The 21,788-nt window shown below is 55.6% G+C and overlaps 1 protein-coding gene across 1 annotated transcript in view; it reads right to left on the bottom strand.

The window, feature by feature from the left end:
- Positions 1-21,264, bottom strand: part of PADI2 (peptidyl arginine deiminase, type II) — a 43,918-nt gene extending 22,654 nt beyond the window's left edge. The window contains exons 1-4 of the mRNA XM_012662474.1: positions 21,108-21,264; positions 9,064-9,247; positions 7,988-8,060; positions 1,104-1,165 (exon numbers count right to left, since the gene is read on the bottom strand). Coding sequence (XP_012517928.1) covers positions 1,104-1,165; positions 7,988-8,060; positions 9,064-9,247; positions 21,108-21,199 — 411 coding nt within the window. The 5' untranslated portion in view covers positions 21,200-21,264. The remainder of the gene's footprint in view (positions 1-1,103; positions 1,166-7,987; positions 8,061-9,063; positions 9,248-21,107) is intronic.
- Positions 21,265-21,788: the final 524 nt, after the last annotated feature.

Genomic DNA, 21,788 nt, shown 5'->3' with positions numbered 1-21,788 from the left:
AAGATGCTCAACAAAGGTTTCTGGGACAAGTGAAGAAAATGTGAACACCTAACTGGCCTGGGCGCAGAGATTACTGCTGAGGTCCGGCTCTCAGGGATTGTGTGATTTTGCCAAGATCTCAGGGCCCCTCGGGGGAGGTTGGAAGCCCTCTGCCCAGGGCTGCGGAGTCCACTGTCATGTGCCTTGGCCACAGACACAGAGCATGTGTGTGCGGGGCTGACCTGGGGCTGAGGTGGAAAGAAGGGGCTCCCCAACAGGCTGAGAACCCCCTTCCAGCCTGCAGCCAGGCAGCCGGCCCCAGACTTCTCACCGGGCTGTATTTATTTTCCTTTTCAAAGTACCCAACTATTTATAATTTTGCCGAGGCTTCAGAGTGTTATTATAGAAGTCACACGTGCCCACGGCGAAAATCTAAATGAAACAAAGGGCAGAAAATGGGACACGGTTAGAAGCCACAGCCTGAACGCATGCAAAGCAAAACTGATGGAGCTTACAGATTGGGTCGAGGGAAAAGCACAAAACAGAATGAGATCGAGAACACCACGCCGTCTGCACAAATTAAAAATATATGCACGCCAACCACACCGCCTGTTTCCCAAGAATCGTAAGAACAGAAAGAGACACACTAAGCCCATTAAAATGTTCCTTTGCAGGGGAGCAGAATGGGAGTGGGGAACGCAAAATAAGAGGAAATGAATGAGTGAATGAATGAGCAAACGGATGCATGAATGACTAGAAACAGGAGAGGGGCTGTGCGTGTACCGTCAGAGACACTAACATGCCTTGACCTGAGAATGATGCACGCAGCCATCTGCTCCTGAGGGTCTCCCCTGCCCCCCCAGTTTTAAAAGAAAAGGCAAAATAATAGGAACAAAGGCCCTTGCAGCACTTCTGAGACTCGGAACCTACTCTGTAGCTCTCCCTACAAGGAGCCTGGGCCCCGTGTGGGCTCTGTCATTGGCATGCTGTGTGTCTGGGAGCCTGTCTTGGGCCTCAGTCTCCTGATCTGTGAAATGGGAGAATCACAGCTGCCTGCAGGATCCTGGGGCTCTACCCTCAGGATCCCCTGGTTCGGGGTAACGGCTGCCCTGCTAGCTGGGTACCTTCTTTGGGTTGTTCTTCTCCACCACGCCATCCCGGTCTGCGTCTACATCCAGGGAGATCTCTGGGGACAAGAGACACGTGTGAGTTGCTGAGCCTGCCGGGTAGGGTGGGGCATGGACATGAGGAAGAACTGTGGGCTTAGGGTGCATCCCACCCATTCACTCGCTCACTGGATAGGGAGGGCCTGGCTGAGGTCATCTTACCCAAGCCCCTGCCTCGACCTCCCGCTACCCGCTGGCGAACGTCAGCAGACACGGTGCAGACTTCGCAGCTTACGGCTTCAAGAGGTGCTGCCGGGTGGGTCAGGGCTCTCCCACCACCTCACTGTTCTGGGTGGGGGTTGGGGGATGATCCTGGCCACACAGACCTGGGAGCCGCAGTTCACAGAGGTGAAGTCACACGCCCAAGGTCACACAGGTGGCGTTGGCAGGACCGGGGTACGCACTGCAGTGGGTCTGATTCGTACGTAGCTCGCATTTTGAAAACTTACAGGCACAGGATTCCCTAACGGCCTTTCCAATCTGTCCTGGACACGTACATATGTGGGCACACATACAGTCATGTGTGTGCGTGTCTTTTTCTCCCAGAACTCCCAGTGGCCGGGATTCCACCTCCAAGGACTGACGGTTTTACTTTGGGTGGGAAGCCGTGTCTGCAGCCCCTTTCGATCTGAGGATGCCTGTGAGTCCAGGGTTCCAGAGAGAGGGTCCAGGGCCAGGCCCCCACTTATCCCTTTTCTTGGGGAAGGGACCTTCAGCATCCCCAGGCCTGCCATGGAGACAGGCTTTGGGGAGACTGTGGGGAAGTGAAAACGGTTAGCATCAGACACTGCTGGGTTTGAACCCTGGTTCTCTGCTTACGAGCTGTGTGACTTTGGGCAGGTTAGACAACATCTCTGAGTCCCAGTTTCCTCTCCTATTCCAGTTATGGCATTTGCACTAACTGCAATGGTAGGCGCCACTGACATTTGGAGCCAAATAATTCTTTGTTGCAGGGCTGCCCGTGCATGGTAGGATGCTTGCCATCACCTCTGGCCTCTAACCAGAGGATGCCACTAACCACTCCCCCACCAGTTGTGACAACCAAAAATGTCTCCAGATATTGTCAAATCTCCTGGGAGGCAAAATTGCCCTGAGTTAGAGACGGACAGGGTGGGGTAGGGGTGTTGTTGGGAAGGTGTTGGGAGTGTCACTCAGATGAGATGTGCCGGTTCCAGGCCCCTGGAACTGCCCACGTGGGCTCGTTTCACGCTGAGCACGACTTGGACCACGGTGGAAGTTGGGTGGGAAACAAGGCGCTCCTGGGCAGTCCCCTTGCAGGCACGCCCTCTGCCCGGGCTGTGGGGAAGGAGGTCCTGGCACAGGAAGGGCACTGATGTCACCCTTCCCCAGGGTGGCTCAGCCCAACTGAGACCAGGGATTCCATTCAAGCCCTCCCTGTGCCTGCAGCTCGACTCCTTCCTGACCCTGAGTGTGGCTTTTCCGGGTCTAATTCACAGCCCTGTGCCGTTAGAAGCTGTAAGGTGTAATTTATGAACTCCGCCCACCAACCCCATTCATCACGTTTGAGCAGCCACTGTGTTCTGGGCACCACACCAGGTGCTGGGGAACGAAGGCACAGTGTCTGCTCCCGTCCTGTGAGATGAGTAGTATCGCCCCCCTTTCACAGGTGAGCAAGCCCAGGCTCAGGGAAGCCACCTGTTGGGAAATTGGGCTGGTATTCTGGGAGGCTGGGGCAGGGTAAGGATTCGAGAGGAAAGAGGGGGAGGCAGTACCACCAGCTGCTGTCAAAGAGGCTGAGGCCTCGGCTGCAGGAACAACATTGGTTTTGGCTCCCAGACCTTGGTGAACTTTCCAGCCCGTCACGCCCCGGTGAGTGCTGCTTTTCAGGGAGGTCGGCTTCCCGAAGCTCCTCCCTGGGAACCCGCTGCCTATCCAGCCCCCTTACGGAGCCACTCTGTCCTTCTCTCAATAACAATCTCTCCCCTTGTGTAGTCCACTCCGCAGCTGCAGGGCATTTTGTCTCCTCTCAGTCACTCCAGGGAAGGAGTTATCTCCCCTACCACCCAGGCAACCAGCAAGGAAGTGCCACCAAGGTCCCCAGGGAGCGCAGGGCCTCTGACTCCAGATCTGTGCTCTTTGCTGCTCCTGTCACTCACCCAGGCCAAGCTGCCTTCGAAGACCCAAGACCCGCTCCCCTGAAGGTCGTTCCCAGAGGAGGAGGCCACATCCACCCTGGCAGCCCTGTGGCCTTTGTCTCTGGGCTGCAAGGTGATACCACGTTGCAGCGTGGTATGTCCGTTAAAGCCGTGGGTCACAGGAGAGGAATGTGAAGCACTTTAGACTGCTTTATTTCATTATGAATTTCTTAAAATTAAAAATTTTATTAATGTAATATTTGTACATAGTGTAAAAAAATATCAAATAAAATAGTAACGAACTGCTTCTACAGAAAAGCAGCAGGTGCCTGTCCAGCCCTTCTCCTCAGCGGCCTGGGCAGCCTCCCTAATGATAAGTAATAAGCTTACTGCTGTGTCCCGATGATTAAATGCGGAGAGGTTTCATTGCCTTCCTGTTATGAAATTTGGGCGTTTCATAATCGGGTTATCTTGTAACCCACCCCCAACCTCTCACAGTGCTTCCGAATTTCTCTCTTGTGACCTGTGATCCGTCCCCATAATCAGCTGAAATGATCGCCTCGCCCCTCCGCCCTCCTGCAGAGACCCTCCCAAGGTACAAGCTCCCAGGACCTCTCCCTGCAAGACTTCCCCCGGTGTCCAGTCTAGCCGGACTCCAGTGGGGTGAGGCCTGCAGGGGAGCAGGACAGGCTGTCGTGACCCAGAACACTGCCTCTGGGCGCCAGACAACATTTCCCGAAGGCTCTGGATCCTACCTCAGCCTCCGAGAATAGCCCCAAGGTGTCAGGTGGCTCTTAATGGGAAATGTCACTAGGATTGGGTTCAAGGCAGTCTGCTCTGAGCCTCAAGACCCTGAGGCCTTAGCTGTGACCCAGAGGCACACGCATTTTGGCAGGCCGCCAGCCCCATGGACGGTGGCAGGGTGCCTGGCCTTCTTACCTTACCAAGCAGCTTGGGTGTGGTGGGAGGAAGGACTCCCTCCCCCACAGCCAGCCAGGGCAAGTGTCCCAGGCCGTGGGGATGGGGCACAGGATTGAGCTCCTTAGGTTGATGCTAACGTTCTCGAGGCCTCTGTGTGTGCCGTTCCCATGGCCAGGACCACAGCAACCAGAGTGGGACTATTCCTCCTCGCCCCCCACGTCCCCTCCCGCTTTTCCCCTGAACAGGGAAGGCTGTGCAAATAACCCAGCCTGAACCGGAGTCTTGAAGATCTTCAGGGACCTTCAAACTCTCATTTTATAGCTTGAAAAATGTGAGGCCCAGAGAGGGTGGGTGCTTGTCAAGGTCACACAGCAAAACCTTGGCGGGTCTGGGGCCAAGACCCAGGGCCTGATTTGGTCAAGGGCACTGTGGGTTTGTCCCTAGATCCCAGGAGGAAGACTGAGGGACAGCACGTTTCTTCAGCTTCATCGAGGCAGAGAGAAAATGTGGCTGCCCCAAGAGGAAGGGAGAAAGGAGAACACGGATGGAGCACCCACTCTGTGCCAGGCCATCTGCGCACAGTCCCGCTGGGTCCTTGCAAGCGCCACGCAAGAGCGCTGTGCGCGGCCCACGCCGCAGGTGAGGAAACGGAGGCTCAGGGGGACGATGTGACTCTCCCAAGGTCACAGTGTGGTGGGAGGGGGCCAAGCCAGAACTTAGATTTATTTCTGTCCACTCTGACACCAGGGCTCTTCCTGCTCAGTACGGGCTCAGGATAGGACTAAGGTAAGATGGATTCAGGCATGTCTGGCAGGGGGTGGGATAGTCCCGCCATCTTAGGACATTCAGGGTTGCTGCCCCTGACTGATGGCTCTGGATGTGGGGCTCGGGGATTCCTGTGACCTGGAAGGGACAGGCTGACCAGTGGTTCCCAGGGAAACCAGATTTTCACCAGGTGTCCTGGTGGGACAGGAAACATCAGTTCAATGGGGTGAGTTGTCATAAAGCTTTCTTTTTGCAATGTAAATGACTGTCTTTTACTCTGAGATTATGTCACATTTTTAGATGTTAAAATGATGTTGACAGTTGACGGCAAACGGTTTTATTAACGTCTTATTTTTTTGGCCAAGCATCAAAGTTGTTAGTCTTCTCATTTTTGAGGGGGCAGAGGGGAAGAAGGGACATTTTACTGGCTCATGGAACCTAAATATCTGGGACTCGAGGGAGTTAAAGGCTTGTTAAGTGAAAGCACAACCCCCAGAAGCTCGGAAGCCTGAGGGCGGTCATGGCTCACGGGCATGTTTGGTGCCTTCTGAGTCTCGGCCCCGCTGCTGCCTCTGCGTGCAGCTTTGCAGTCCTGCCTCCTGAGAGTGCCTTATTTTGCCACCTGCCCTAAGTCCGTCTTGCTCTGGGGGAAGTCTTGGTGGTGGTGCTGTCGGCCTTGTGGGATCACCTCCCTCTCTGGCGCCTGCCCTTCCTGCCTACGTCCTCGGGTGTCCGTGTCTCTGTGGGATTGGGTTTCCTCAGACACAGTCAGCTGAGACAGCCTGGGGGCTACGTGTGCATGTGAGGTTCACACACGTGCCAGGACTCAGCACAACCCCAGAGTCTTCGGTTACTATCTCCCAAGGCCCCCCAGGGTTTCCCAGGCCACCCCATGACTGGGCTCCCCCTTGGTGCAGAAGGAGGGACAGGGTGACCAGCAACCAAGCCCACTTGGGAATTAGCTGAGAAGCAAAGAGCCCGGCTGTCGAGCCTATTTTAGCAGCTAAGAGTACAGGGCTGGAGGAGGAGGGGTGGGATTGGGAGGGCATTGTTTTTTGGGGAGGTTCCAAGACCTACTGAGAAGGCGAGATAACTGAAATGACTTGGCGTCCCACCAACCACCTTCCAGGGGTGTGGCCTCAGGCAAGCTTTTTTTTTTTGTTTTACCTTTTCTGAGCCTTAGTTTTCTCACCTGTAAAATAGGGATAATAATAGTGTCTAATTTTCCGGCACCTAAAGCAATCACAGCAGCCACAAAAATAAATAAATGGGACCCGATCAAATCGAAAAGCTTCTGTACAGCCAAGGAAACTATCCCTAGAGCAAATAGACAACCTACAGAGTGGGAGAAAATATTTGCATGCTACACATCTGATAAAGGGGTGATAACTAGAATCTATATAGAACTTAGGAAAATCAACAAGAAAAAATCAAACAACCCCATTAAAAAGTGGGCAAAAGACACGAACAGAAACTTTTCAAAAGAAGACAGAATAATGGACAACAAACATATAAAAAATGCTCAATATCTCTAATCATCAGGGAAATGCAAATCAAAACCACAATGAGATATCACTTAACTCCAGTGAGAATGGCTTTTATCAAAACAACAAATGTTGGCATGGATGCAGAGAGATAGGAACACTCATACACTGTTGGTGGGACTGCAAATTAGTACAACCTCTATGGAAAGTAATGTGGAGATACCTCTAAGAACTCAAAGTAGACCTACCATTTGTTCCAACAATCCCACTGCTGGGTATCTACCCAAAGGAAAAAAAGTCATTCTATTAATATAATAAAGACATCTGCACTCGAATGTTTACAGCAGCATAATTCACAATTGCAGAGATGTGGAAACAACCCAAGTGCCCATCAATACATGAGCGGATGAATAAAATGTGGTCTATGTATACCATCGAGTACTACTCAGCCATAAAATACAACGGTGAATTAATACTTCTTGTATTATCCTGGATGGAGCTAGAGCCTACTCTTTGAAGAGAAGTATCACAAGAATGGAAAAACAAGCACCACATGTACTCACCATCAAATTGGTACTAACTGATCAACACTTAGGTGCTCAGGTGGAAGTAATATTCATGACATGCCAGGCAGGTGGGTGGGCATGGGGGGGCTGGGTAAATTCATAACTAATGGGTGTGAAGCGCACTGTCTGGGGGATGGGCACACGTCATTATTATTTTTAAAGTACTCAGCTTATAGTTGACTCTCACTAACTGGTAGTTCCCTTCGTCTGCTTTGTGGCAATCTGTCGATGTTAAACCAAGCCCGGATGAACAAAATGACCCTCTGAAATGTCCTCCTGGCTTAAACATTCTATGATTAAAAACTAATAAAATAACATAAAACAAAATAAAAGTAATGCCTCATCTGCAGGAGGGTTGCGTGCCTGAAAGTTCAGAGGATCACATTCCTGGGTCCTGTTGAGCCAGGCTGGGCCCCGCCACCCCAGCACGCAGGTCTGGCATCGGGCAGGGCAGTGTGGTGCAGTGGGCAATAATCCTGGATTCTGGTCTCAACCTGCCGCTGAGTTGCTGTGTCACTTTGAACGAGTTCCCTAATCTCTCTGGGCCTCAGGGTCCTCATGGGTCAAATGAAGAGCTTGGACTAGGGGAGTTAAGGACCTGGGGCTGCCTCTTTGTGCCCTGTCAGGGCTGGATCTGTGGAGGGCACGGGGGTAGCTGTGACTGTCAAGGTCAGCGGCAGGCTTTATAGACTGTGGCCATTGCCCTCCCCATGAGAGGGAAGCCCTTTTCCAGGCTGCAGGGGAGAGGCAGGGGAGATAGAATTTCCTTTTGCTTTCATGGCCCAGAGACCGGGAAGGGGACCCTGTCATTGGGGTGAGTTGCTGGCAGATTGGGCACACCTCTTCCCGGGAGAAGGCCTCCAGCCCAGTGCAGGAGGACCAGGGCACCCATAGGAGAATTTCCAGGTGCCAGGTCTGCAGCACTGAGAACAGCGTAAGTGCCACGGAGAAGGGCAGCGGTGCCAGGCCCTGGGGGTGAAGGCACCGGGACCGCAGTCACACCAACTCACCAATGGCCGTGAGGAAGAGCCCAGCCTGGTCGATGGGAACGCTCCCCTCCTCGTCATAGTAGTTGACGGTGACCTTGGTGGGGAGGGGCACAGCGGATAGAGAGAAGAGCAGAGATCACAGATTACAAGCAAGAAAACCTGAAGTAACTGCCTCCCCCTGCTTCATGGCTCACGGCTTGTCAAGCCAGCCCTTCCCAAACATCGGCACCCTCTCCTCCGGGAAGCACTCCTGGGTTGGTGGGCAGCTTCTCCCAGATAATCGAACTAGACGGGAGACGCCCCTCTTGCCAGCTCAGGGTGCAGCCAGGATGCCATCTGCCTTCCTGTGTCCCCGTGGACATTCTGCAAGGCCCCCACATCTGCCATGTGTGTGTCTAGCTCCTGCTGAGCTCCCGGGGAGCAGGGCTGAGGGTGTTTTCTCTGGACAATGCCCAGTGCCATCGCTGCGATGGGGCATTGGGTGAAGTTCATGGTTAGAGGACCCAGCGAGGAGACAGTGCCAGTCTCAGCTTCACCACTTGGGCAAATCCCCCCATGGGGGGCTCGCCATCCCGCTTTACAGACAGTGAGACCAAGGACGCGTGTGACTGCAACTTGCAATGATTCTGTGGTTCAGAGTCTCTGAACTTTCCACCGCTCAGCAGGCTGCAGTTGTCCCCCCCTGTGAAGCCATCGCCCCACGGTCTAGTGCCGCGCTATGCTACACAGCAGCCGCCAGCCCACACGGCCGCTGAGCCTGGAAATGCAGCTAGTCTGAGCTGAGATGTGGGCAAGTGTAAAACACACACCGGATTCAGATTTGGTGTGGAGAAAGAATACAAGCTCTCTTAGTAATATTTTTATATTGATGACACGCCAAAAAGGTGCCATTTTGATATATGGGGTTAAGTAATATATATTAAGAAATTCATTTCACCTGTTTCTTTTTGCTTCTTTAATGCGGCTACTAGAAGACTGAAACCGACCCACGGCGTGCATTAGTTTTCTATCGGACAGGGCCAGTCTAGGCCTCCTCCACCCCTGCGTGGCCCGGGCCCCCGTGGCCCTCGGAAGGTGGACCTCCCCAGCCGTGGTACCTTGTCGCTGCTGGCCTCGGTGCTCGCCTGGCTCATGGTGAGCCGCAGCGTGGTGGTGGGCGAGAGACGCCAGCGCCGTTTGCCGTTGGTGGCCACTTCCTCGGCCTCCCCGTCCCGCACCACCTCCACGCGCACGCGCTCTGTGTGCTTCAGGCTGAAGGTTTGGGCCTCGGCCGGGGCCGCGCTGCGGGGAGAGAGAAGAGAGGGTCAGGGGGAGCCCTGGGGTAGGTGGGACAAGGGCTTTGGGAGGAGACTCCTGGAGGGGCAAGGGTCATCCCGGGTCACTTGGTCTGGGGGACCCCAGGGAACCAGCTGCCCTGCAGTCACCTGGTAGCAAAGAGGGTGCTTGCTCAACACACAGATCCCCTGGGCCCGTGTCCCGGGGATCTGAATTCTCGACAAGCTTCTTGGTGCCTCTCGTGGGTGGCAGCTTCGCGAGCCACGTGGTTCTGTGAGGGTGGATGACCGAGGCCCAGACAGAGAAAGGAGTTCGCTCCAAAGGCAGCGCTGGGCCTGGAACCCTGCCTCCCTGTCTGGTCGCTGAGTGACGTGCTGCCTTCTGAGGGCTGGAGTCCGGAACCCGGTCCTAACGGGGCAGGGTGGTGTGTCTCTGTTACTAAGATCCCCTCCGTCCTGCCCCGGCTTTCTTAGCCTAGAACTCCCCATGCGCTGAGAGTCATTCCTTGGGGCTCAGAGGTGGTTTTCCATTGAAAGGGAAATATTTTGGGGATTCTTCAAAAGTCATTGAGTCTTCAGCGCAGGAGAACGAACTGCTTTGATCTGGCTGCTATGGACTAAATGTTTGTGTTCCCCCCAAATTCTTATGTTGAACCCTAACCCCTAGAGTAATGGTATTTGGAGACAGGGCTTTCAGGAGGTAATGAAGGTTAAGTGAGGTCAGAAGGGAGGGGTTCTAATTCGATAGGATTATTTACTTCTCCTCATAAGAAGAGAAGGGGGGGTCTCTTTCTACACACACACACACACACACACAGACACACGCTCCAAGGAAAGGCCACCCGAGGACACAAGGTGACAAGGTGGCCAACTGCAAGCCAGGAAGAGGACACCCACCACGACCTGACCATGCTGGCACCCTGATCTCGAACTTCCAGCCTCCAGAACTGTGAGAAAATAAATCTGTTCTTAAGCCACCCTGTCTGTGGTGTTTTGCTGTGGCAGCCCGAGCAGACTAAGACACTGGCTCAAGGAGATGACAGGAAGGAGACGGGGAGACCAGCGTAGGAAGGTGCCGGGGGCTGGTGGTTTTGTTAACTCCAGCCCCTGGTCTGAAGGTCCCTAAGGTCCCAAGAGGGCTCATAGGGATTTCGGTGGGATTCGCACGGGATTTGTGACTCAGACGTAGGAGTAAGCACGTCTCAAAGGCACAGATGCTATTTTTGGGGCCCGGGTTCCCGGAGTTCTCAGTGGTGGCTGTGCATCAGAGCCACCGGGGGTGCTTTTTACAACCTTCAGGGTGTTTTTCTTTTAAGGCTGCAGATTTGTGGATCCCATCCCTGCAGAGTCTGCCTGGCACGACTGAGGCACGGCCAGGGCAGCTGAGGATGTAAACGGTGGCCAGGGTTGAATGGGAGGTTTAGGCCGGTGGCTCCCAAAGTACAGCGGCAGCAGCAGCACCTGGAGGGCTTGTCGAACACAGATTGCAGGGCCCCACCTCAGAGTGTCAGGGTCAGCAGGTCTGGAGTGGGGCCCAGGAATTTGCATTTCTAACCCGTGTCCAGGAACTGCTGATGCTCTTTGTCCTGGGGCCACACTTCGAGAACCACGGGTCTAGATATTTAGTAGTGTGGTCCAGTGGTTAGAGCCCTGGGGTGGTCAAGGCCATGATTGTGAGTTTGTAGCAGCCACCAGGCAGCGTCTCTCTGACCCAGGCCACCAACCCCTAGGGCTACTGGCAAAGACCACTGGTCTTGGGCAGTGGCAGGAGAGAGTGGGCAGGGATCCTCAGCCCGTGCCCAACATTGGGAGGGGAGCTCAGTCCAGAAGCCCCAGGGCCACTCCATTTCTTGTCCCTCTGCCTCCCTCTAAACGCCTCAGCTGGTCATGGGGACTCTGGGCTGATGTGAGGCTGGACACTTGGTGGCTGTGGCCTGCTGTCCTCTGTCCACATCTGTCATTAGAGAGGCACAGAGTCGGGGCAGAAGCCCTGGATGGGGAGTGCATGTGCAGAGAGCTGGCTGTGAGTCTCGTTTTGCCACTGACTCACTGACGGGGTCTTAAGCACATCCCTTGCCCCTTCTGAGTGTCCATCGGACCACCCCTAAGACACAGGAGGACTGTCACCCTCCTGCCCCACAGCTCTCGTTTCTCATCCCTCATAGGGCCAGGCCACGTTTTGCAGTGTGATGCTGCCACGTGGTACCTGCCCTCCTCTGGGTTGTGGGCCCCCTGAGTGCAGGGCCCAGCCTCTCCCGTCCTCCTCCGTCAGAGCCTAGCACACGGCTTGGCCCGTCACGCACGGCCAGCCAGGAGGGCAGAACTGAGCGGGATGGAAGGCCAGCCGGGCCCGAAGGGGGGTGTGGGTATGCACCTCGGTGCTTTAGGTGGCACATGGAGGAACAGTTGAAAAGAAGATGTATGTGTTTATTAAATGCAGTATCTTTATATGGCAACTGATAAACCTTACCGTTTATGGCAATGCTATAAAATCGCTGTTGGAAATAAAGTTATTAAGAAGAATGTGAGTTGGTTTAAGGAAAAATGTTGATAGTGCTGCAGGTGGAAGATGGTTTTGGCAAAAATGGTGAGAGTCTGGGAAATCGTGGACTTGGGTCTGGGGAACATTCCTCTAGTGCACGTTCCAGCTTTGCCCATCACCTTGCTGGTGGCCTTGGGCCAGGAGCTTTCCCTCTCTCGGTTGCACCAGTGTTAAATGAGAGGATGGGACCGCCTTCATTCCTCCCGGCCAACAGAAACCTGAGGAGGCCCCAGAGGCCCCAGAGGGTTAACACCAGGCCCACAGCGCAGCGCCAGGGCCCCACGCCTCCCACCACCCAGCACCGGCCCTGCTCTGAGCTGAGCAAACAGCTATTCTTGGAGCGGCCCTGGCAGAAGCAACAAAGGTGCCCATTGTCCCCTGCGGATCCTGTTGGCTGCCTTCCTCCCCAGGAAGAACCTGTTAGCATCCCCACCCGCAGAAACCCGAGAGCCGGGGGCTGCAGGGACCTTGATTGTTCCTGGAGGCTGCAGGGAGGGCCCCAGGGCAGTATCGAGGGAACGGGAGTGGGAGTGGGGTGGTTAGGGCCTCCCTGCTTATGGAACGAGGCTGCTACGTTCGGGGCTGCCGGTCCCCGAACCACGTCTGCTTTGCCTCCCACCGTATCCCGGAAGCCAGGACACGGTCATGCCCAGTGTATCTCTGGGAATAAGTGAATGAACGGACCCACCCTTCTTGGCTTTCCAAGCTGTATTACCAGAGCGATTTTTTTGGGTAAAAAAACAGAAATTAGGTCACTTGCTTGCCTGAAAAGATTCAGTGGCTCCTCAGTGCCTACCCACACCATAAAACCCAAGCTCTTTAGCCTGGTGTTCACCCAGTGGCACTCGGCCACCGCATCCCAGCTTGAGTCTGCGGCCCCATTTTCCGCGCCTCCATCCAACCCCTGGATTCCCGCAAGGCCTCATCTCTCAGTGCATTTTGCATCTGCTGTTCCTTCCACCCGCAAGACTTTCCCCGGCTTCTCTGCCTGGCAAGTGTCCACCTCTCCTTGAAGACCCAACCCGCCCGATTTGTCCTCGTGGCTATTGTCCCCGTGGCAGTTAGCTGCTCCAAGGTAGGGATCGTACCGTCCTGCTTTCCCTTTGTTGTTTCTGCACCTGGCCTGGTGGGGCACGCAGTAAGTACAAATGTCTGCTGGGGGAGGGCTGCAAGAGGGGGGCTGGTGTCCACGGTCATTCATTCACTCAACAGGCAATCACTGAACACTCACTATGTGCCAGCACAGTTCTAGGTGCTGGGGGCAGATGGGTGGAAAAGATAACCTGTTTCCTGGGCCCGTGGAGTTTGTATTCTGGTGGAAGAAAAAGGCTTTCAGTGGGTCACACAGTTAATTGTGTGATTATAGCTGTGATAATTCCTACGGAGGAGAAGTGTGGGGTGCCATGAGGCCTCGGTCTGGGGTTCAAAGAGGGATTCCCCGAGGAAGTGGCATTTAAGCTAAGGTCTAAACTTTGCACTCCAAAGAATAGACAAGAATTAATTAAACCAGTGGTTCTTAAACTTGAGCGTACATCAGCATCACCTACAGCGCCTGTTAAAATACAGGCCGATGGGCCCAACCCCTGAGCTTCTGATTTATCAGGTCTGGGGTGGGGCCTGGGAAACTGCATTTCTATAAAGCTCCCAGGTGATGCTGACGCTGCTGGTCCAGGGACCACAGTCTGAGAACCACCGAATTGGACAAAGGGAGCAGAGGAAGAGGAGCACAGATTTCCAAGCAACAAGGATAGCCTGGGTGATGGCCCGAGGTGGAAGTCAGCCCAGCACGTTCGAGAAACTGGAAGGAGAGGGTGTGGCTGGAGTTTGTGAGCGAGAGGCAGGAGAATGGTGGGAGGAGAAGTTCTAGACTGTGCGGAGGAGCTGGCCTTTCTCCTGAGAGTAGAGGGAAGTCACTGGGAGAGTAGAGGGTTTCCAAGCAGGGGTGGCAGGATCACTTTTGCACTATGGACTGATCACCCGGGGCGCAGGGTCACGCAGGGTGCAGGGGTGGGGGATAGATTTCAGGAGAGCAATAGAGGAAGTGGGAAACCAGTGAGGAGGTGATTGCAGCTGCCCAGGTGAGTGACAGTGGTGCCTTGGGACCAAGTGGTGGCCACGGAAATGCAGGGAAATGGCCACTCGGTTGGTGTCAAACAAAGGGCACCTTTCCCAGCCCGACAAATGCTGTGTGGCCTCTGGAAAGCCACCCAGCTTCTCTGGTCTTAGCTAGGTCAGTGGGGAGGGTCACTGGCTTGGCGTTGCAGGGCTGGGGTGGCTCACTCCGCCCCAGACTTGAGAGCATGAAGTGCCTGCTCTTTGCCGGCATCCGGCTGTCTCAGTTTGTGCACCTGACCTGGGCCTCATTAACACCAGCCGGGGCTCATCCCCAGAGTGACCCCAGCTCCTGGCAGCCCGGGTGTGACATCCTGCCTGCGGGTCTTTCTAGGAGCCCGAGGGGGGAGTCGTGGGTGCCAGCCTGGCGTGCGAGCCCATGGGGAGCAGGAGGGAGGCAAGGACCCGGCTGGGAAGACCTCAGTCCACACTGCACACCTGGTGCTCGGCATGGTGGTGGCTGGAGCCTGGAGGGTGGGCAGCTGTCCTGGGCAGGGATCGGCAGAAGCAAACCATGACATCTGTCTTCAGCCAGCCTCCTTCCCCACCTGGCGCCTCCAGCTGCCCTGGCCTCTCCTTAGGGAAGAAACAACCTAATCTACAGTTACTGCCCTCCTCAGAACCTGTCAATGACTCCTCACAACCTACAGAACGAAGTCCAGCACCTCAGCAGCCGTCAAAGCCCAGTCTGAGCTCACCAACCTTCTGGTCTTAACCTCCAGGCCACTGAAACTCCGCCCTTTCTGCCTCCGTGTGCCCCAGCTCTCCTACCAGCTACCTCTGCCCTGCATGGCATGTCCTTGGTCTGTCTCTGGACCCCTGTCCATCCTTCAAGACCCAGCTCAGTTGTCACCTCCTCCAGGAAGTCTTCCCTGCTCTCATCAGCCAGAATACATCTCTCCCACCCTCTGCTGGTGCCTCAAAAAACAACTAATAATGTTGTTTTGTGTTTCTCTCCATTGAGTGTTATGAACCCTTTGAGGGCAGGGACCATATTTCATTATTATTTGTTTTAATAATACTATAATAAACCCAATGCTAATTCAACACTACTCGTGGAGTATTAATTATTATTTTCCAACCACTAGACCTCCAGGGAACTGAGTACTTATGATATGCCAGGCACTGTGGCAAGCCCTTTGCTACCTGCTCTCAGTTCATCCTTTCGATAACCCTGAGGCCTGTACCAATGCCATCCCATTTTACAGATGAGCACACTGAGGCCCACAAAAGGCAAGTACTTGCTCCGAGTCACAGGGACAGTAATGCAGAGGTAAAACCAAGCTCTCTGAGATCTGGGCCTGGCTGCTCTGTCCCTGGCATAGAACTCACAGGCTGGAGTCTTCCCTAAGGTTCTCCAAGTAGGGGTACCTGGTGGGGGGTGGAGGGAAGGGTCAGGCCTGACTTAGGGGAGGACCAAGTGAGAGGCCCTTAACGACCTCTCAAGACCCCTACTTATTTCACAGGTGGGAGTCAGAGACCCAGAGAGTGGACACCAAAGGCTGGCCTCCTGTCCTGGGCTCTTGGGTGAACAACCAAGATAAGCAGTGCTGGGCCTGTCGAAGCACCTGGGCACAGGTCTGGCGTGGCTGGGCAGGAGAGAGCTGCCTTGGAAGTTGGCCTCCCCCAAAGTTTAACAAGTGTGCCTGGCCAGCAGGGATGGGCCCTGCGGTGAGCCCCTGCCACTCTGTTCCCATCCTAACTCAGCGCCCTGTGGCCAATGGGGAAGGCCCTTAGGGACCCCAGCCATGCAGGGGCCTGTGGGCCAGGTCCTCCTTAGAACCCTCCCACCCCCAGGGAGCTAGCCTGAAACCGGAGCCCTGTAGCAGCTCCTGGCCAGGCCTCCTGTTCAGGGTTGAGGGCTCTGGGTGTTGTTCTAATTTATGGGGCCACCTGACTGGGCTTGAATTCCTCCAACGGTCGTTCTCTCGGGAGCAAGCACTGCTCCGGCCAAGCTCGGCCGTGTGCCGTTGACCTTCCACAGCCCCATCTAGTAGTGCCCGTCCCTCGGGGTTGGGGCTGGGGAGCTCAGCCCCGACACAGGCCAGTTCACATGCATCCCTGGCCACATCCCGCTATTCATTCACTCAACCAAGGAGCCCTTCATTGACTCTTGGGAGTTCAGCGAGCAAGGAGGAGGCACGTTTTAACACCCGTTCCGGGAAGGCAGCCCGGTAGAGCGGTCAGGGGCCTGGGCTCTACACCCACCATTTACTGGCTGTGCCAGCCTGGACACACATTCCTCACTGCAGTCCCCCCACTCGTGAAAGGAGGGCAATAACAGTACCTAATAATAGTACCATGAAGTTGTGAGCTTTAAGGACATGTAAATTATTACATACGTGTGAGATGAGTACGCAAAGTGTTAAGAAGACTGCCTCCTACATAATAAGTATTCAATAAGTGTTAGCTAGTAATATTAAGTAAATAATAAGATGTGCAAAGAAAAAAATATACTAAGGTAAAGAGTGCCCAGGGCCCAGGGTAGGGCACCATGACATGGGGTAGTCAAAGAAAGCTGCTTGGAGGAGGTGACGTTTGAGCCGAGACTTGACTGATGAAAGTCCGGCTTACAGAGGTCTGGGAGACAGTGTTCCAGGCAGTGGGAACAGCAACTGCAAAGTCCCTGAGGTGGGAATGAGCTTGGCGCGTTCAAGGCTAACGGCGGAGTGTGCGCAGTGAGATTGCTAGGAGGGGTCAGTGAGGCGGGGCCTGGCACACTGTGGGGAGGGGAGCCTGCAGCATCACTGCAAATGGACTCAGACCCTCCTGGACTTTGTCCTAAATCCCCAGCACTCACACCAACCACGAGACAGAGAAAGTCTGGGAGTGAGTCTGTGCTGGAGATTACGAGCTCGTGCCCTGGTTCCCTCTTCCCATCTTCCGCCAGAGAGCGACAGGCCAGGCCCTGCCAGGGAAGATGGCTGGTCAGCCTCTGCCCTGGGGAATCCCGGCGAAGGGGTAGGAGTTGGCCCCCACCTGCCACCTTGTGGGCTCATCGCCAGGTGAGATGAGACCAGGACGCTGCTCTGCAGGGGCAAGAGACAATTGTTAACATCATCTCTTTGTCCCGAAGCTCCTGCAGAACTCACGATCTGGCCTTGTTACCTGGGAGGAGAAGGGCACAACTGCCTTGTCAAGAGCCCTCACTCCCTTAGAAAGATGTATAAACCGAGGGAGGGACAGGAGAAGCCATCTCCAGGGTACACTTTGTGGGTCAGTGGGAGGGTCGGGCAGAGGGTGACCGTCCCACTCCTTTACTTCGAGGCTGCCCTCTCTCCAATCCTTCTGGACTCCAGGAGAGTCCAGTGCATGGAAAACATAACCCACGAGAGGTGGGTGGCCAGAGTGAAACCAACCTGGGGACGTTATTCCCTTAGAGCCTTCTCTCCAACTTCAAGCCCAAACCACTTGAGGACACAGGCCAGCCCCAGTGCAGAAGCAGCTGCCAGCTAAAGGGTCCATTGGGGGAGGTGGTGTGGGCCAGGTGTACCTGTGCCAGACTTAAGGTGAGTATATTCGGGAATAGCAGAAGGAAACAGTAAATATCTTAAACAACAATCAATGTCTAGAAAAAATCCTACTTCCTTCTTTCTGTGCGTCTACTCATAGCTTGCTGGAGACGAGCAGTCAGAATGTGGCCGGGTCAAGGCATCCATCCCCGAAGGGATCAGTTTTGCTGGGAGAAAGCTGGTACCTCCTTCCCGTGGTGGCCTGGATGGCCCATGGTGGCACAGCAAAGTGGTTGACTGTTCACATCACTGTGACCCTGCGCACAACAATTTCTACTGAGTACGGGTCCTTCCTTATGTTCTCTGATTGCCCCTCATTTGGGTCAGTGGTGACTCAGAGAGGTAAAGCAATTTGCTCAAGGTCACACAGCCAGTGGATGAGAACTTAGTCTGGCTTACTTCAAATTCTGCCTCTTCTCACTGCCCTGAGGGCTCCTCAGTCCCTAAGAGCTGCAGGCGATCCTGCGGGGGTGGAGGGAGGGAGCTAATACTGGCAGGGCAGTCTCTGCCAGGATCACAAGGTCTGTTGAGGCTGGCGCAGGCCAGGCCCCCGCTGTGTGGCTGGAGGGGAGAGGCTGCATGTGCATCTCGGGAAAGGGAGCCCAGAGCCCTTCGGTGGGTGCGGAGGCCTGTTTGCTCACCTTTGTGACTCCCTACCTAACTGGGCCCAGTGTCCACCAGGCCTTGTTCCTTGGGGTCTACTCAGAGGCCCTGGGGGTATCACTTGGGGTCTTGAGCCAGGACCTGTGTCTAGGCTGGGAAGGACTCAGTGGGAAGTAGAGGGCCAAAGGGACTGGGTGAAGTCTCCCGGGGCAGTGCGCCTGTGGCCAGGGTGGAGGGTGGAAGGGACATAGGCCGAGGGGTTCGTCTAGCTCAACCTGCTGGTTTTAGGGTCACACAGGAGACAGTGGAGGATAAGAGCATGAGTTCTGTATCAAACAGACCTGTCCCTGAGTCCTGTGCAACCTTGGGCCAATGGCCTCGTCTCTCTGAGCCTCACCTTCCTCATCTACAAAACAGGATGAACTGAGAACCACCTCCAAGGTCTATGGTGTGGATGAAATGAGATGATGTGTTCGATTCCTAAGTGCTCACTTATTAACACTGACAGTCGCTCTTATTACACAGAAATTATGAGTAATAATAGCCGGAACAGCCCAGACTCCTTAGTCCTGGAAGACGCTTCCTTCCATTAGACCAGGAGTCTCAACTAAGGATAATTTTGCCCCCCTGCCAGAGGACTGCTGGCATTGTCTCGAGACATTTGTGGTTGTCACAATTTGGGGCTTGCTACTGGCATCTAGGCGAGAGGGGTCAGGGGTGTCACTAAAACATCCTACATTACACAGGACAGCTCCCCATGACAAAGAAATATCTGGCCCCAAATGCGATAGTGTCGAGATTGCGAAACTCTGCTCTAGACCTGTGCTGTCCAGGACAGTGGCCACCAGCACGGGTGGCTAGTGAGCAACTGAAATGCAGTCAATCCACGCGGAGATGTGCTGAAGTGTAAAATACACACTGGCTTGCAGAGACTTAGCATGAAAGAAAGAATGTAAATCACCTCATTAATAATTTTTATATTGATTACATATTGAAATGATAACATTTTGGCTATATTGGGTTAAATAAAGCATATTATTAACATTTATCGTACCTATTTATTTCAACTTTTTAAAAAGTATGGACTGCTAGAATATTTAAAATGACAAATGTGGCTTTATGGTGGCTCCCATTCGATGTCTTTTGGACAGTGCTGGTCTAGGCTGCGCTGCCCTCTTGGAGGTTGTGGGGAATCTTAAGTGCAGGTGGGGGGTGTGGGTCGTTATGGCTGTAGCTGGTGTCTTGAGGAAGGACAAAGGGGACAGACAGTCTGCCCCCTGCTAGAGGAAGGATGAATCTGCACCTGACCCACTCGCTGCCCCCACCTGGCCGGGCCTTTCTTTGCCAGGACAGAGCAAGGGTAGGGGATCTGAGCAGGACCCCTTCTTGGCTCCCCATTCCCCACTGAAGGCACCACGCCAGCCTTTCAGGCTGCACCAAAAGTGCCCCAGCAAACAAACAGGCGGGTATGGTGACAGCTGGGGCTTAGAGACCTGAGCACCCTGGCTCCCAGCCCACTCCCTGACGGTGCCCAGTTCAGAGCTGGGGGTGGGGAAGGGAGGGGAGCTCTCCCAGGCCACTGGTGTCTGGACCACCCTCCACTGGCAGTGTTACAACCCTCAGAGACCACACAGTTCGCCTGTGAGGTTTAGGTGCAGGATGACTGAGGTCCAGGTCCAGGGTGAGGCGGTGGCTGAGGCCAGGGGCAGAGGAGCTGAGCAGGTCCCTGATCCTAGGGCTTGATGGTGTCAGCGTGGCCAGTGCCTCTGCGGAGGTGGCAGGAGACTGGCTGGGCAGGTGGGAGGGCTGCCAGGGCCACAGGAGGTGAAGGAGAGGATGGGCTGGGGAGGGTGTGTGGGGAGACACAGGGACGGGGTTTAGGGGGGGCCTGGCAGAGGCAGGGCGCTGCAGGTGTCAGAATGATTTGAGAGCAGTAAGCCACATTGGCACCTCCATGTGAGCTCAGCTTGAGGCAGAGAGAAGTTAGGGGACCCACCTGGGTCTTAGCATAGGGTCCCACCTTGGAGTCTTGCAAGCCCCCTCCTCCCAGCACTGACCCCTCCAACTCTAGCAATGGGGAACATTTCAAATGCTCCAAATAGAGGGCTTCAGATAAAGCCCCAGCTTGAGCCTCCGGGGACTCGCCCCGCCCCTTCATTCACACCAGCCACACCTTCCCAAGGCCCTGTCCCACATACGAGGGGGCATGGATCATGGACTTGGCTGCTTCCTGGGGGCTGGAGTAGCGGTAGGGCCCTACCCTGTGTCCTGTGGTCTCACAAATCCTGCAGTCCACCAAGTTCATGGACAGAGAGAAGAGGGAGTGGGAACAGGATCCCGAATCAGGGTCCCTGTTCCGACAAAGACCCCACTCAGTACCCCAAATCCCTGTCCTCGGCTGGATGGAATATGGTCTCTCTCTGATCCCAGAGTGAAGTCAGGGGAAGGCATTTGGGGACATGGAGCTCGTGGCCAGTGCCTCGGGACAGGCAACCACCAGCAGCCCCCAGCAGGCGAAATTGGAGCCTGAGCAACAGTCCAGGGCCGGGTTCTGCCCCACCCCAGGGCAGCTCCCCTCCGGCCCTGCCCAGGCCCCAGCAGAGCTCCAGGGGGCCCCGCTGGAAGTGGGAAGCGGGAGTGGAGGCTGGGCCAGGGTGGGCGGCGAGTCGGGAGGCCCGAGAGGAAGGGATGTGCTGAGGGCAAGTGGGGAAGTGAAAGGCGAGAGCGTGGCGGGGAAGCTGAGGGGGTGCTGAGGTCGCCCCAGAGAGGGGCTGGAGAGGGCGTGGTAGGAAGAGTGCGGGGACGGCGCTGGGGAGGGGTCTGGGGAGGAGTAGTGAGGGAGCTGGGGCTGGGGCTGAGGCTGTGTCAGGGTGTGGGGGGCGGGATCTCAGGGTTTTGGAAAGGCGGGCACAGGGTCTGGGGGTTGTAAAGTTTCTGGGTGAGGTTCTTAGGATTTTGGGGCGCGGGGCCCTCGGGATGAGGAGCGACTTGGGCTGGAGGAAGGATGTCCACGTCCCCGAGTCGGGGGAGCGTGTCAGGATTTCTGGGGCCGATCTGCGGTCCGAAGGGTTCTTGGGCCGGCGGGTGGCCCGGCTCACCTGTAGACATCGGTCCAGATGTAGGAGCCCAGCACGTACACCGCCTCGACGCGGCTCCCGTACTGGAGCCGCACGGTCCGCTCGCGCAGCATCTTCCCCGCCCGCGCTCGCTTGTCCAGGGCAGCCGGGAGCACCTGTCGCAGGTGAGCCCTCCAGCAGCCTGAGCCGGCCGGGGCCGCGGGCGCCGCCTTATTCAGCCGCCGGTGGGCGGGGCGTGGGCGGGGCGGCCCACGGGATCCGCTCGGAGTGGGCCGGCCGGCCAGCGTGGCTCCGCCCCCAGCTCGTCTCCTCCCCGCCCCCACTGTGGTCTGCGTGAAGTCGGCAGGGAAATGGTTCTTTCATTCAACGAATCTTCAGTGGGTGCCCAGGTGCCCGGTGCCAGGCGCCAGCACACAGGGCCGGTCTCCCCTCCCGAGGCCCCAGTCCAGTGGGACAGAAAATGCAGACGAGACAGCACAGAGGGTGTGTCCTAACCCAGCCTGGGGTCCCGGAAGGTGTCCCCCAGGCAGGGGTGTCTGAGCCTTCTTAAAGGAGGCGCTTGCAAACTGGAGGGGAGGAGGGGCGCCGCCTGAGCAAGGCCAGGGAGCTGGGTACAGCCTGACAACCTCCTCCCCTCGACAACCCAGCGACATTGCCGTAGGGAAACGCGGAGGGGTGGGAGCGGGAACCCAGCACCCGAAA

The sequence above is a fragment of the Propithecus coquereli genome, unplaced genomic scaffold (assembly GCF_000956105.1).
Source record: "Propithecus coquereli isolate 6110/MARCELLA unplaced genomic scaffold, Pcoq_1.0 Scaffold77, whole genome shotgun sequence".
Taxonomy (NCBI): Eukaryota; Metazoa; Chordata; class Mammalia; order Primates; family Indriidae; genus Propithecus; species Propithecus coquereli.
Note: the sequence above shows the minus strand (reverse complement) of the source record. Positions and strands in the feature narration are given on the sequence as shown.